Source organism: Lepidochelys kempii, chromosome 10 (assembly GCF_965140285.1).
Source record: "Lepidochelys kempii isolate rLepKem1 chromosome 10, rLepKem1.hap1, whole genome shotgun sequence".
NCBI lineage: Eukaryota > Metazoa > Chordata > Testudines > Cheloniidae > Lepidochelys > Lepidochelys kempii.
The window spans coordinates 66,650,523-66,665,392 of NC_136389.1; the positions used below are offsets into that span (position 1 = coordinate 66,650,523).

At 44.9% G+C, this 14,870-nt stretch overlaps 1 protein-coding gene across 3 annotated transcripts in view; it reads left to right on the forward strand.

Moving 5' to 3' along the window:
- Positions 1-821: 821 nt before the first annotated feature.
- The window catches only part of PDE8A (phosphodiesterase 8A), a 197,161-nt gene continuing 183,112 nt past the window's right edge, over positions 822-14,870 (forward strand). For 2 of the 3 annotated variants that reach the window (XM_073304039.2, XM_073304041.1), the window contains exon 1: positions 822-2,560. In XM_073304039.2, the coding sequence (XP_073160140.1) occupies positions 2,300-2,560 (261 nt within the window). In that variant the 5' untranslated portion in view covers positions 822-2,299. The remainder of the gene's footprint in view (positions 2,561-14,870) is intronic. The other variant, XM_073304040.2, reaches the window with a different exon arrangement.

Genomic DNA, 14,870 nt, shown 5'->3' on the forward strand with positions numbered 1-14,870 from the left:
ACTGTTTTTAAATCAAGGACTCTCAGCTTGACAAAATAAAACTCCACATTAGAGCAGGTGCAGAGAATAATGTATATAACAGAGCAGCTTCCATAGGGGTGGTGGTGTGTCATCCACAAGGGTACTTGCGATTTACCTAGCCCCTGCCCTTAGGACAGTGGTTCTCAACCTGTGATCCACACACCCCGGTGGGTCCACAGGCTAGGTCCAAGATTTCTAAAGCGGTCCATGCCACCATTTGAAATTTTGTAAGGGTCTGCACATGAAAAAAGGTTGCAAAGCTCTGCCTTGGGTTAGGACCTTGAACCAAACAACCCCCCCTTTGGGGTAGGTGAGCGTCACCATCTCCAGTTTACAGATGAGGAGATTGAGGCCCAGCTAGGTGAAGCCCAGGTATGGGCAGACAGCTGCAGAGCTGGAAATGGAGCCAGTCGTAGCTCCCAGCCGCCCCAGGTGCAACCAAGGGGAAAATGCCAGGGTCCCCTTACTCTAGCCCTCAAAGGGGCTCGCACCAGGTGGCGCCGCAGCTTCCCCCCGTGAAGCTACCCCTGCTTGGTGCGCTGGCCCTGGCGTGCAGAGCCGGGAGCCAGCCCCGAGCGCGCTGCGTGCGCTAGCGGGACCAGCCCGCGGTGGGTGCGCAGGAGCTCGGCGGCGGCGGCGGGACGAGTTTGAAATTCGCTCCCTCGGGCGGGGCCGCCTGGCTCCGGCCGTGCCGCAGCAGATTGGCCCTCGCCGGCTCATTTGCATTGACGCCAATAAAGGCTGGAGGTCACCGCTCGCGGGTGCTTGTATTGGCTCCGCCGCGCCGCCGCCGCTGTCAAACACCGGGGCAGAATTGCAAGGGGAAGCCTGGCAAGCGGGCAGCTTTGGAGGGCGGGGAAGAGGGGGATTGCTGCTGCTGCGAAGCATCAATAAGAACAGCATCCCCAGGCACGGAGCAAGGAAAGGAGACGCCGAGGAGAGGCATTCCTCCTGCCCAGCCTCAGCTGCAGGGAGAGCAAATGCCTGGGAATTAAACCTCTCGCCATTTTAATGCATACCATGGAGATGGGACTCTAGGATAATTTTTTTTTTTTTATGTGTGTGAGCAACGTTTTGCATCTTTTCTGTGACCACAAAACATGGAGGAGGCCCTTTGATGCCTCCGCCAGCTGAGCCGGCTCCTCCTCTGGGTCTCAGCAGCCCCCCTCCGAGTTATGCAGTATTTTTGTTAGGGTGGCTCTTCTTCTTGCCCACCCCCACCTTGCCCGACTCAACCTCTGAGCTTGCTTCCCCCGTGCCTCCCACCCAGCCGCCCCTTGCCAGGCGGCGGCGGCGGCGACGGCGGCTGCTGGGCTGGTGCAGTGCAGCCGGCAGCTCGGGCTGGCTCGCCCCGCGGCGGGAGCGGTGCCCGCGGCATGGAATGTTCTGCTGGATAGAGCCCCCCTGTTTCCGAAGGGGGGAATCTTCCTTCCGAAGCCCTTGCCAAGAGGAGGCTAGCCTGTGAATGTCAATAGCCAGCCTGCGCGGCGGCGGCGGCGGCGGCGGCTGCTGGGAAGGAGGAGGACGGAGAGGAACATGAATCGGACGGGAGCGTGATCGAGGAACATACTCTGGCTCCGGAGGGGAGGGGAGTGTGATTTCCCCCCCGCCCCAACAAAAACAAAAAAAAAGAGAGGGAGAGAGGCCAGGCAACTAACAGGGTCGGTTCTTGATCTTGGTGAGCGGGATAAATCGATACGCAGCGCCCGTGGGGGCTGTGGGAGACAAGGTGTGTGGGGGGGAGAATTCCTCCCCTCCCCCCGCCTCCCGGCCCCCAAGGTTAATTTGTAACACTCCGCAAACCCGAGTGGAAAATAGTCGGTTCTGTGGGCTAGTGCAGAGAGGGAACTGTTCCAATGTTCAGGGCTCTGAGCGCTTAGTCCAAGGAGACGCTAGTGTGGCTGCCCTCCCCCCCCATCCACCCCGGTCCCTTTCCCCGGGCTGACGGAAAATCCTACGGCGATTTTGAGATGGCCTCGTCTGAAAGAGAGAACCGGTGAAAGCATGAACTCGACCAGTTCTTGAACCCCCTCCCCGCCCCGCTGCTGAGCTTGAGCTCCAAGGAGCCCTGTTTCCTGGAGGAGGAAGAGAACCCACGGTTCTGGGGGGCGGGGGGTAGAAAGGACCGATGACAATGCTCCCGAGCGTGGCAGAGAAGCAGGAAGGAGATTCAACCTGTTAACAAACAAACAAACAAAATTATAATAATCATAATCAAAGGGAAGAGACCCACTGGAAGGAAAAAAAATTAGAAAACGTCCCAAAGCGGTCACAAAGCATGGGCTGTGCTCCAAGCATCCACATCTCTGACAGCAGGGTGGTTTATCACAGTAGTAAAGAGTCCGAGGAGTCCAATTCCCCTCACCAGACCAACACAACCATGTCTCAGCAACAGCAAGGCAACTCCGTCCCGGGATTATTCATTAAATCCTCCAACACATCCACTTATAAGGTGAGGACTAATTCCTCCAAGAAAGACAAGAGGGCGAACAGCCAGAGCATGGAGCCAGACACCCAGACCAGCAGATCCAGCTTGAAGGTAAAAAGAGTGCTAAACGTATTAGCACTATTTCTCTCAGAACAGAAGTTGTCTCCAGTGATTTGACCCAAGGAGGCTATCTGAGTAATAGATTGTTGGAAAGCTTTAATGGCTTGAGCAATTAGTTTACAAACTAATCAGTCTCATGAAACTACTTTGTCGATGTTCCCAAACCTGTTTCTTCATTCCCCAGGAAGAGTTTTTGGTGTAGTGGAAAAGGAGAGCTGTTTAAATGTCCTTGTCAGTCATTAGAGCAAGGCAAGCAGATAGGCCCTGTGCATTCAGCAGCAGAGAGGCATCGATGGTGGGACAGGCTTGTGTGAGCCTGCACTGCAAGTAACATGTATTTATCTACATCTGTTGTTATTGACTTATCAGATATTGCTATTTGTGCTTGTCTTTTTGGGCGCAAAATACCAATGCCATATAAAACGATCTGGTAGATGGGCTAGTCACTTTAAACCCTTTCTTCCCATTAGAAAGCTGGAACAAGAGTGACAGGAATTTTTGGATAGGGTTCTGATTTACATTAACCACTTGTTGACTTTGCTTGCTTTTCTAGACAAGGTATTTTGTAGAGTATTAGTGTGTGTATACTTACATATGGCATAATGCCAGTATGCCTCACAGAAAGACACATACTGAAAAAATAAAAAAAATTGTGATTTTTAAAAAAGGTAAAATAAGTTAGGAGAACTGAAGAATTGCATTTATATTTACTTTCTGTGAGTGGCTTATATTTGTTAAGTTGCTAATATAGTTTTTGTGGTAGAGTGTTTTCTCTGTTTTTTTGCAGCATTCTGCATTTTGTAGAAATAAATAATTACAAATGAAAAGACAAGTTATGGGATGCACAGAAGCTATTATATAACATGGCTGATCCCTGGCTTACCGTGATATCGGTTAAGAGATACACATGCTGTAAATCTAAGATATAGGTATGACATACAGGAAGGAACTAACAAAAGGTCACAACATTTTGCAGCTTGCAATACCTATAATCATTTGTACAGTTTTCTGAACCTTTTACAATCTATATTAAGAATGTGTCTAGGTTATTGATTGTGAACTCCAGCAAATTGTTTCTGTGATGTGGGTGATTCTCTTAAATTACTTTCCCCCAAATATAGCAATGTCACTTCATAGAGTTGAAAAAATGTGGGATGCAAGAAGAAACTATATAGGTAATAGGATGAATAACTAAAGCAATTATATGCCAAATTAACATTTTTATTTGTGTTATAAATAAGACACAAGAAACTGAGCTATAGGGCTGCATACACACCAAGGCATACTGGTGAAATCATGGTAACCACAATAAAGAAATACAGGTTATTTATGTTGTCATCAGAACTCTGAGATTTGTTTGTGTAGCTTTTTTTTTCTTTCCGATTTTTAAGTATCTGCTTGAAGGATCTCACAGCATTTTAAACAAGGAAATACTATAATATTCACATTAAAGATGCCTTAGTCTTCTATGTGTTTACTATGTTAAATAATACCTATTGTTAGAGAATGCAGGGAAGAAGAAAACAGATTTATTTTTGTGAATACATTGCTCATTAGTGGGACTGGGACATCAGAGGTAACTCAGCTAGACATGCAGTTGATCTTAGTTCACATTCATCCTCTAATCTTGTTGATAATTGTATATAGGCTTTTCTCACAAAAAGTCGTATTTCATAGCTGTGATGCTAGGTTCCCTCTGACAACACTGCAGCAAAATGATTGTTTTTCCTAAATGGGAGTGGGTTTTTTGAAAGATCAATTTAATACTAAATGTGATTTCACCTCCATGGTTTTTTCTGTTTAAAATCCTGTGCTATCCTTCAGATATGTAAAACAGCATAGAACTGTACTTTCTCTGCTGTTTATTATTAGCCTGTATGTTATCACATTTACTACCCTTGCTATGTTAGTTTACAACTATATTGTCACTGAAATTGTATTGTGTATGAAAGTGAATTGTACTATTGCTTTGTCACCTACTCTCAGTGATACAGTAAAGTTATTTTACAAAGAAACGAAGTACAGGAAAATTGAGACTAAGGGGCCCAGTCCTGCTTCTGTTTGGGAGTATGGTTTGCTGCAAGGGCATACAATTGTACAGCTTTGAAGTTAGTAGGACTCTGACTTGAGGAGGAACTGTGGGAATGAGCATGGTACCACAAACCATTAAACATTTGCTAAGGGCTGAGAACTTTCTCTGAAGTGCTTGGACACCTTCAGTGGCACTCAGCACTGTGCAGAAGATGGTCAGCTTCTCATGAGCTTGAGCCAATGATTATCATGTGATACTGTAGTTGGAACACCTCTCATTGTGTGTATAGCAAAGTTACCTGCCTGAGTGACATTTTTTCTCCGTCTCACAGCAATATTCACACCTGGGCCAAACTCTCCTCTGTTACATATGGAAGTCAGGAAAATCACAGTTATACAGAAGAACAAAATTTGGCCCACAGTGTGTGCATCATCTGTTTTCACTAGCATTTGTAAAAACGTTTATGATGATGTAATCCCTTTCCTTGGACCAGTATGTTGGTTATAATACATAAGATTTTCAAGTCAAAAAGCATCATACAAAAAACCAACCAAATCCAAGCTGTAAAAGAAGACTCTCTCTCCTGCTAGCTGATACTGAGATTTACTCTATATCTATTCTAGAGTGTTGTCAGATATCCATTATGAGCAGATGGCAGGGAATCACTAAATGTAAAGTGTCTTCCCACTGTATTTTGTGATTCCCATCATCCATGAAATATGGCTACAAAGATTAACATTTCTTTCTTAATAAGGAAAAAAATCAAACCTTTTCCAAAGTAATCTAGCAGAATTGTTTGCGTAGTATGTGTAGGCACACATGTATGTAGCAATATTTGTATCTGGCATATATGGTTGTGGTGATACCCATGTAATAAGCCAAGAAATCGTATCATAAATAGAATTTGGTGGCTTCACCTGTCCCCATTTAACATTGCTAATCTCTGAGCAGCTTCAAATAAGTGTCACATCTTTTAAAAAAAAAAAAAAAAAAGAAAGAACCTGCCACAAAAAACCTGCCTTTTTGCCCCCCAAATATAGAATTTTCAGTCCAAAATTATATTGGTCTGTGGGCAGGCTCTGCAATATTTAGCCCTAGAACAGTGACAAGTTTAAGGTCTGATTATCACACAACCCATCCAAACTAGCAAATGGAGCTTTATAGAGTACTATTGGAAAGCACAGATTTACAGGGTACCAATGGGATAGCACTTGCTTTTTAGCCCCAAAAGGTCCCAAGATCTTGGACTTTAAGGATGTGATACTTAAACATACATTTTAAATGTACCAACTGTATTTTTTCTCTCCCTCAGAAGTTTATATAATTGGACTTATGGTACTAAAATACCTGGCTTTACAGAAAGGAGGATTTTTAAAAATCCCATAAGTTTAAAAAAACTCTCTCTAAAACATTGTTAATATATTTGCTCAGTTAAAAATGTGGCATAAGCAGAGCAAATGTTGATATGGTGTAAATGTTTACTTGCACTTGTGAAGAATGACTTGCAGAGCTTGCTCATGGCATTGCTGTTTGTGAGCAATATGCTGTCCAAACATCATGTCAACGAACCCTTGTACTTCACCATGCTCTCAATCATTCGCTCTGTATTTCATGCCGCAGTTAATTTACTTGTGTAATATTTTCTTTTTCTTGTATGGCTCTTGACAAGATGTATTTTCAACAATATACACATGCCAAGGGGTGTGTTTGTGGAACGGCCAGTAAACCAAAGGTTCTGGCATTTTAAGATAGAAGCAGATCACTTTGTAAAAGGCTGTTTGATTTATCTGCTGGTTGGGGAACAGCAGATGAAATCGAAGGCATTTAAAAACACTAAGCATTCTTAGTTCAAAACCTGTTGAACTGTCCTTTCCTGGGTAGTTTAACAAACATGAAATAACATCTATAATAGTCCATTAATTAATGGCTCTGTAATACTACAATATACACTGACTTTCTCATTTAATCAGATATAATCTATATGTATTTAATCACACATGATTGAGGCTACCATGCTCTCCTGCTCCTGCCCTACTTGGGCTGGGCATTCCCTCCCCTGGGAACACACAGCGGGCTCTCCCTCTCTTTGAAACTCCCACATGTAGTGTCCCCACTCCCACTGAGTCCATCCAACTCTCTTCTGATTCCTCTCTGCTCCTTCCAAAGCCAGTTCTCAATCATTCCCGTGACAACCCTCCCCACTGTCATTTCCCTCCCACTTTCACTGACATCAGCCCTCCTGTATAGAAATCCTTGCTCCCACTGAGATGATCCTTCCCACGCTGAGACACTCTAACCTTTCTCACTCCCTGCGGCTGCCAGACTCCCAGGCTGCCTTTTGATTCTGTTGTTGCAAAGGACAAACCCTTTCTTTGCCCGTGGACTGTGGATTCCTTTTGAGTTGATATGAAGCAAACTTAAATAACTAGGCCTTTGATGCGATGAGAGGTATGTTCAGTTTTACTTCAGCCTTGCATGCTGACATCGAAGTGGGGTTTTTTGGTTTTGTTTTTTTTTTTGATCGATATGATTTGATTTGATTTTGGTTTGAATAGAAGGTGGAAGAGCAGCAATTCAAAGAGCAGTCCTGAGGCCACTCACAATGTATAAATTGCTCTGCTGGGAACATATCATGAGGTGTGTTTTTTTTTTTTTTTTAAATCATTCAGACTAGCCAGAGGAGTTTGACGTAGAATAGGAACATACAAAAATTGTATCTCTGAACTTCAGTGCAGCTTCTTGTGTGGCGGAGGCAAGCAGGATTTGGCCCCGAATGTTTGGAGTGGATAATGTTAACTCCATAATGATTCTTTTCAGCTTATACCTTACTGACAGAAGTGAAACACTCTTTTCTCTGTGCCTCCTGCAGCCATGTCCCTCATCCTCTCTGGCTGGAACTTCCTGTGTGTCCGTCTCCTGCTGGTTTCAGGCTTTGTGGCAAGTTTCTTAGCTCTTTCTCTCCTTACACCTGTGTGTGTTGATGTGGAAAGTGTTGAAAATAAACATTTATTTCCATTCTCTTTGCAGTATGTCATTTCGCTTAACACACGGTGCCTGTTGTTTTCTTAAAATCTTAGTTAACAGAGGGATGTGTAAACATATTTGGATAAATCTACAGTAAGAAACATCCTAGTGATACAATACACTTGCTCACATTTTTTTTAACCTTCCCCCAAACCCCCAATTCATCAGTAAGTTCATTATATAGTATCTTTCCCTCGCCCGCCCTCCCTCCCCAGTATTGTATGGTATGAAATTATAGTTCAAGGCACCGGTCTCCTTAGTATTTAAGGTGTCAACAGTTCAGTTTTTAAAATTTGAAGTGATAAGCACAAGTAGTAAATAATGATCATTGCTGTGAAACAGTCCCACCAGATGTAGATACTTGCTCCTGGATCATGTTCAATGACAACATTATTTCACACTATAAGCTTATAAACAATATGACTATGAAGGGCATATTGTTTCCAGCTTTTTATGTAACCAAATATTTTTTTTAAACGTTGCTCATAGCTTATTTGAAGCTATTCCATTTAGAAACCATTTTACTTTCATACGTTGCTTATGTTTTTAATAGCCATTCTTGTTCAAGTAATTATCCATATTCAGAAAACCAAGTCAGAACCTTACAGCATTACTGACTGCAATTTTTATAATATTCCGAACAGGAGTATAATAATACTTTACACTTCTAAAGTATTGTGCAGCCCAGCGCAGGGAGGAGAAGGGGCCATGTTAGTCTTCAGTGCTAAGGACTGTTTACCAGAGTAAGGGCTGTATAATTGGCCCCATTAACAATAATAATTAAGTGCCTGGATTGGTACTTTTCGTGGGCTCAAACATCCCATTGACTTCAAAATTGGCCCTCGGCTAGGAAATAAACACAATGGATAGAGAAACACAAAGCCCTTGTTTGCATCCAAAGAATAATGGAAGAAACCTAAAGCAAATATGATGAGCAGATTGAGTTCTAAACAGAATTATTTCAACAGAAATTTTTCATAAGTTTGTCATCTGTCCCTCCCACCCCATCCTCCATTTTTTGAAGATGATCTAGTCCTATGTACTTAATAGAGTCAAATTGTAAACATATTTATTAAATATAAGTGGAGTTAAAATGTTGATAGTAAAGTTTAGAAGAGTCTTCATTAAATGTGATTTCTTGTTATCTGTCCAATTTTGAATTTTCTGTATGAATTGCATCCAGTGCTTTATAAGCCAAATTCATCCATAACTTTAATGGAGTTTGACCAAGGATTAATTTGCCTCTATGACATTCTGTATGTAACTATCTCTGCTGTAAAATAATTAGATATCATGGTTTAACCATAACTGAAACTGGTAAGGATGACAAGATGCATACTGAATTTTTAAATATGTTTTCTAAATAATCTGACCACTCAACAAGAAAGGCTGTGATTTTTTTTTTCTAAAGGCACCCAAGGAGGTTATACACTCAAATCCCCTTGACTTTCAGTGAGATCTGGGCACCTAACTGCCTTAGGATCCTTTTGAAAATGCCCGCCTGAAAGCACAGTAAATGATGTTGATCGGGTCATTACAGAAGGGGACGAAATTAAACAGTGAAGTCTCTGATGTCTGCATTCTTCCAGCTCATCCCCTTCTGCTGTGGGCTGAACTGTTGACCCTGAATCAAACTCCCAGGCCCTTTTCTCCTTTTCCTTGTAAAATCTGTAAATATGTCACTCAACATTCCATAAAAGTTTAGTGTTTTATAAACCAGTAGTTGCAGCTTCCACATGTATGTATGCCTTTCCAGAGAAAGGAAAAGTGTTAGAAAGTGACTTTTTTAATGAATTGAAATTACATCATGCTCACTACTCTCCTGTTTCAGTGTGGTTTACAAATTAATTTGAAATTCTTCTTTTTAAATAATGTTTTTAATATTGTATGTCTGTGTATTGGCACCTTTTCAACATCTAAAGACTGACAATGTGATGAGCTGCCCTTAACAAAGCAAAATATTTTGGAACAAATTGTTGTAGGATTATCAAGATTTAAAGGCAGTATTTGGGATAAAATGATGTTGCCAATTTAAAAAACAACAATAACAGAACCCCATATCTTCCATGTATGGACCCAAGAGATGCACTGGAGGATCTCAATGTTGGACTGGGCCCAGAGGAAATATGAATTTGTTTTAGTTAATTTTTATTAATTTTTATTCATTAGCTGCTACATCTTAAGGATCCTTTGTGGAGTTTTAGCTACTCAGCTCCTATTTGGCCTGATCCCATCAAAGCCAATGAGAGTTCTGTAACTAATGTCAGTAGGATCAGGATTGGGTCCATTAATTTTAATGGATGTCATTTGGCTATTAGACCCTGAATTTGGATTTTGGTTTCTTGAGTACATGTGAGAGAACACCTTAAAGATGAACGGCAAATGATTCTTGTCCCCTAAATTGGATTTGTGCCCTTTTTCATATGTGAGAATTTGCTTGGTTTGTTCTTTAGCAATATCAGGAAGATAAAATTTGCTTTCTTTTCCCCTACTTTTATTGAAGGAACTCCTGGGTGTTTTGGACCATGGCTTGTTTCCTTTCATATTTTAGTGGAAGGGTAGAGGGTACTGAATCTCTAACAAATTTTTTTTCTTCAAAATGTCAGTGATCAAAATTAAATAGGTGTTAACAAAAATGAATGAAGTTATTATTTAAACGCTCTGAGTAAAAGTCTTTTCCCCATTCCAACTTTCACTTTCAGCTGTTGAAAGGGCCTATTTTTGCTTTTGCAGATCACCTGTATTGCTGCAGGACCTGATACTTTGAGGTGCTAAGCATTTCCTGTTAGCTGCAGAGCATTTTCAACTCCTGTTCACATAGTGGGATGTGAGGACAAAAGCAGTGTTAATATTAGCTCTTACATGAGGAGCCAGACTATAGTGTCCCCACACCGCCCCAGCACATGGGGCAAAAAATCTGCTAGGGTAGTGTGGCAGCATATGAGTTAATAAGCCTTCTGGTCCCAGGCCCTGCCCTCCCTACCTGGACAAGTGTAAACTTCAGAGTTTATGGAGGTATGGGGAACAGTCTGCAAGCCTACACCCTGCCTGGGTGCGCCTCTTCCCATGTGTACATGTGTATCAGAGGCAGCTTAATTTGACCCCTAAAAATGAGAGTGACACATTTTTGCTGGCTTAATAGCAATCATCGAATTGTTCAGATGTATATTTCATTCCTGTATGAATTTATCAGTTGTACATTTCAAATAAGTTTTTTGTTTGTTGGTATTTTGAGCTATATATAAATGGATAACTTTAAGCTGCTTTGATTTAAGTTGAGTTTTATTGTCTGTTCTTTTGTTAATAAGGAGGGGAATTCACTCTTTTAGTACAAACAAAATAACTTTAAAATGAAAGTGACAATTTTCTGGAAAATGTTTGTTTTTTACATACTTGGAAAGTTCAAACCTTTTGAAGTAACAAATATTTTTCTTTATACATTAAAACATTTTATAAAGTGGAATGAACTGATTTCTGATGAGGGGTCGGGGGGAGGAGGAACAAGGCAGCCTTGAAATCACTTCATTGTTTGTTAGAGTTCCCAGTTTCCTAAATAAATTCATACAAAGAAAACACAGAATCACTGGGCAAATATAAAAGAATGACATCCTCTACTTCCCATTGTTTTTAATTTTGAGTTAGCAGTGACCTTTAACTCCCTACTGGGGCAGTGGAAACTTTGAGGCCCTATTTTACTTGCCACTAGAAGACAATGTATTTTTAATGTTGCATATTTGCCATAACTTTCTATCTTTAACTTTGGGCTGTATCATGCTTAATAAAATTCCATCAGAGAAATAGACTTTAAAAGGACATTGCAACATAAACCTAGTTTATAAGAATTTTATTTGGGAAAAGCTATGCTTATGCTTTGTTTTTAAAAAGCAAAACAAAAGAACTCCAATTTGCCTTGGATATCATCTTTCCTATATTAAGAAGCAGATAGGAGAGTTGCCTCATCATTGAGAACACAGTTTTTACGTGTACCAAGTACCAGATACTCTCCTTTTCTGACACTTCTCAGTAGTAGCACAGAATTTCCAAATGTATGGCTTTAGTTTTAAGTTTCTAAATTGGGGTGGGCAAACTTTTTGGCCTGAGGGCCACACCTGGGTATGGAAATTGTATGGCAGGCCATGAATGCTCACAAAATTGGGGTTGGGGTACAGGAGGGGGTGAGGGCTCTGACTGGGGGTGCAGGCTCTGGGGTGGGGCCAAAAATGAGGAGTTCAGGGTACGGGAGGGGTTGGAGTGCGGTGGGGGGGGTGAGGTCTCTGGGGTGCGGCTGGGGATTTGGGGTAGAAGAGGGTGGTCCTGGCTGAGACCGAGCAGTTCAGAGGGTGGGAGGGGGATCAGGGTTGGGGCAGAGGGTTGGGGCATGGGGGGAGGTGAGGGCTCGGGCGGGGGGTGTGGGCTCTGGGGTGGGGCCAGAAATGAGGAGTTCAGGGAGTGGGAGGGGCCTCCGGGATGGGGCATGGGGTTGAGGTGCGGTGGGAGAGTTGGGGACTCCGGCTGGTGGTGCAGGCTCTGGGGTGGGGCTGGGGATGAGGGGTTCGGAGGGCGGGACGGGGATCAGGGCTGGGGCAGGGGGTTGGGGCACAGGAGGGGCTAAGCGGGGTAGGCTCTGGGTGGCGCTTACCTCAAGCAGCTCCCAGAAGCAGCAGCATGTCCCCCCTCTGGCTCCTACACAGAGGCATGGCCAGGTGGCTCTCCACGCTGCCCTGTCTGCATGTGCCACCCCTGCAGCTCCCATTGGCTGCAGTTCCCAGCCAATGGGAGCTGTGGGGGCAGCGCGCGGAGCCCTCTGGCTGCCTCTAAACGTAGAAGCCGGTGGTGGGACATGCCACTGCTTCCAGGAGCTGCGCAGAGCCACGCAGAGTGGCCCCCGACCTCAGGGGCGACGAGTTGTATGGGCCTGTAGTGCCCGAGCTCCAGCAATATTCAGGGCTCTGGGGCCCGGCTCCACCAATGTTTGGGGCCGGGTCTCTCAGCCAGCCCTACCTGCCACCCCCATACACCTCTCCTGAGTGTCCCCCGACCTCCACTTGCTGCCCCCCGCGCACCTTCCCTGGCCCCCGGCGTATCCCTGCCTTTCCCCTGCAGCTCCACTCCGCTCTACTGGCTCCCAGCATCAACTGCCGCCACAAGGTCCTAGTGCTCCCTATACACTAGTGGCAGGGCAGGCTGCCCTTACTCTGCCCTTCCCCCTCAGACCCTTTCATTTTCTGGCAGGACCCTCCACCAGCACAGGGGGCCCCCCCGCCCGCAGTCACCGCTCCTGCCCCACGCTGGACAAGGGGTAGCCTCACCCCCTGTGAGGCTACTGTGAGGGGCAGCAGCAGGGGAGGATGCACACATGTGATGGCAGCCCCCCTTCTGCCCTGCACCCACCACAGGGGAGGTGAGGGGCCTTCCTGGACCTGAGAGGGGCCCTGGGAGCATGTGCAGTGACAATGGTGCGGGGTGGGTGTGCTTCTGGGGGGAAGAGGGGGGCCCCCTCCCCCAGAGCTCACTGCTGCCGGTGGGGAGAGGGCTGGGGCGAGTCCTCCTCTCTGGCCCCAGCCCTGGGTCAGACTGCCTGCACCCCAAACTCATCCCCAACCCTGCCCCACCCCAGAGCCCGCACTCCCAACCAGAGCCTCACCCCCGCACCCCAACCCTCTGCCCTAGCCCTGAGCCTCTCTGACACTCCAAACCGCTCACCCCCTCCCTCCGCACCCCCTCCCAACCCCAGTCTCCCTCCCAGAGCCTGCACCCCTCACCCGCTCCTACACCCACACCCCCAGCCCAGAGCCTGCACCCAAACTCTGTCCCAGAGCCTGCACCCCACCCCCTTCCCACACACCCTCTCCTGCCTCCAAACTCCTTCCCAGAGCCTGCACCCCTCACCCTCTCCTGCACTCCCCACTCCCTACCCCAGCCCGGAGCCTGCACCCCAGACCCCCTCTCACCCAAACTCCCTCCCAGAGCCCAACCTCTCACCCCTTTTGCACCCAAACTCCCTCCCAGAGCCTGCACCCCTCCTGTACCCCAATCCCCTGCCCCAGCCCAGGGCCTGCATCCCAGACCTCCTCCCCCCACCCAAAGCCTTAGGCAGGTGGGGAGTGGAGTTTGGGGGAGCGGGTTCTGGGCACCACCAAAATTTCTACAAACCTGCCACCCCTGCCTGGCCCCGCTTCCTGGCTGGAGCATGGGAGCAGGGCAAGCCTCAGACCCTGCTCCCCAGTGGGAGCCCAAGGGCCAGATTAAATCACCTGGTGAACCAGATGTGGCCCACAGGCCATAGTTTGTCCACCCCTGTTCTAAATGCATAGTTTAACTGGTGCTTGATATATATGCATCCCCCTCAGGAACTTAGAGTTTGTATTCATGTGTGAGTCTTTTTTTTTCTAGACAACTGTCCATCTAGGCTTGTATGCAGTTTCCTTTCAGTATTCAGTATTTTTTCCCCCCCAAAAAAGTTGTTAGAAAGTGCACAGCTGGCTGAGGAACATCACCCATGATACTTTGGTAACTTGAAGCAGAAATACATTCCCTTTTACACTTGTATAGTTTAATTGGCTGATAAAATTGCCCTTTTTCACAAACAAGAAGCTCACCATAAATGAGCACAGTACTTAGAATAAACATGAGGGCCCAATTCTGAAGTCACTGAAGTCCATCAAAGGTCTACCACTCACTTCTGTGATAGCAGATTGGACCTGGGTTCTGAACAATGCCTGTGTTTTTATTTGATTTTGCAAAACAAATAATACTTTTAAAATACTGAAGAGTTTTGTTGCTGTGCCACATTCTCTCTCTAGTTACAACCCCCCAGTTTACAGTAGAAGCCCATGGAAGTCACTGAGCTGTCTGGGTGTAGCTGAGGGCAGAACTTGGTCTGCGTTTGAATTTTGATGTTATATATGCTGTAGGAATTACATGTTGTTAATAGTGCAAAATGCTACATTTGTGTACTTACGTTGATAAAGCTGAATCTGAAGACAAAAAATATTAGTCTTACAGGAGGAGTAGAATTGAGGGGGAATGTGTATTTTCATACTATTATATTATGCTAGCAGAGGTATTAATCTGAGCAGTCGGTATATAAGAATGGATACGTTGTGACTTCAGGTCACAGGTTACATCCAAGAATTTATTGCAAATCCAGAGAAAATTGCCTTTAAAAGGCAAACTATTACTTCCTAATAGACCAGAGGAATTTTACCTCTGGATGTTCAGATATTCATAATCCTCAAGCTATAC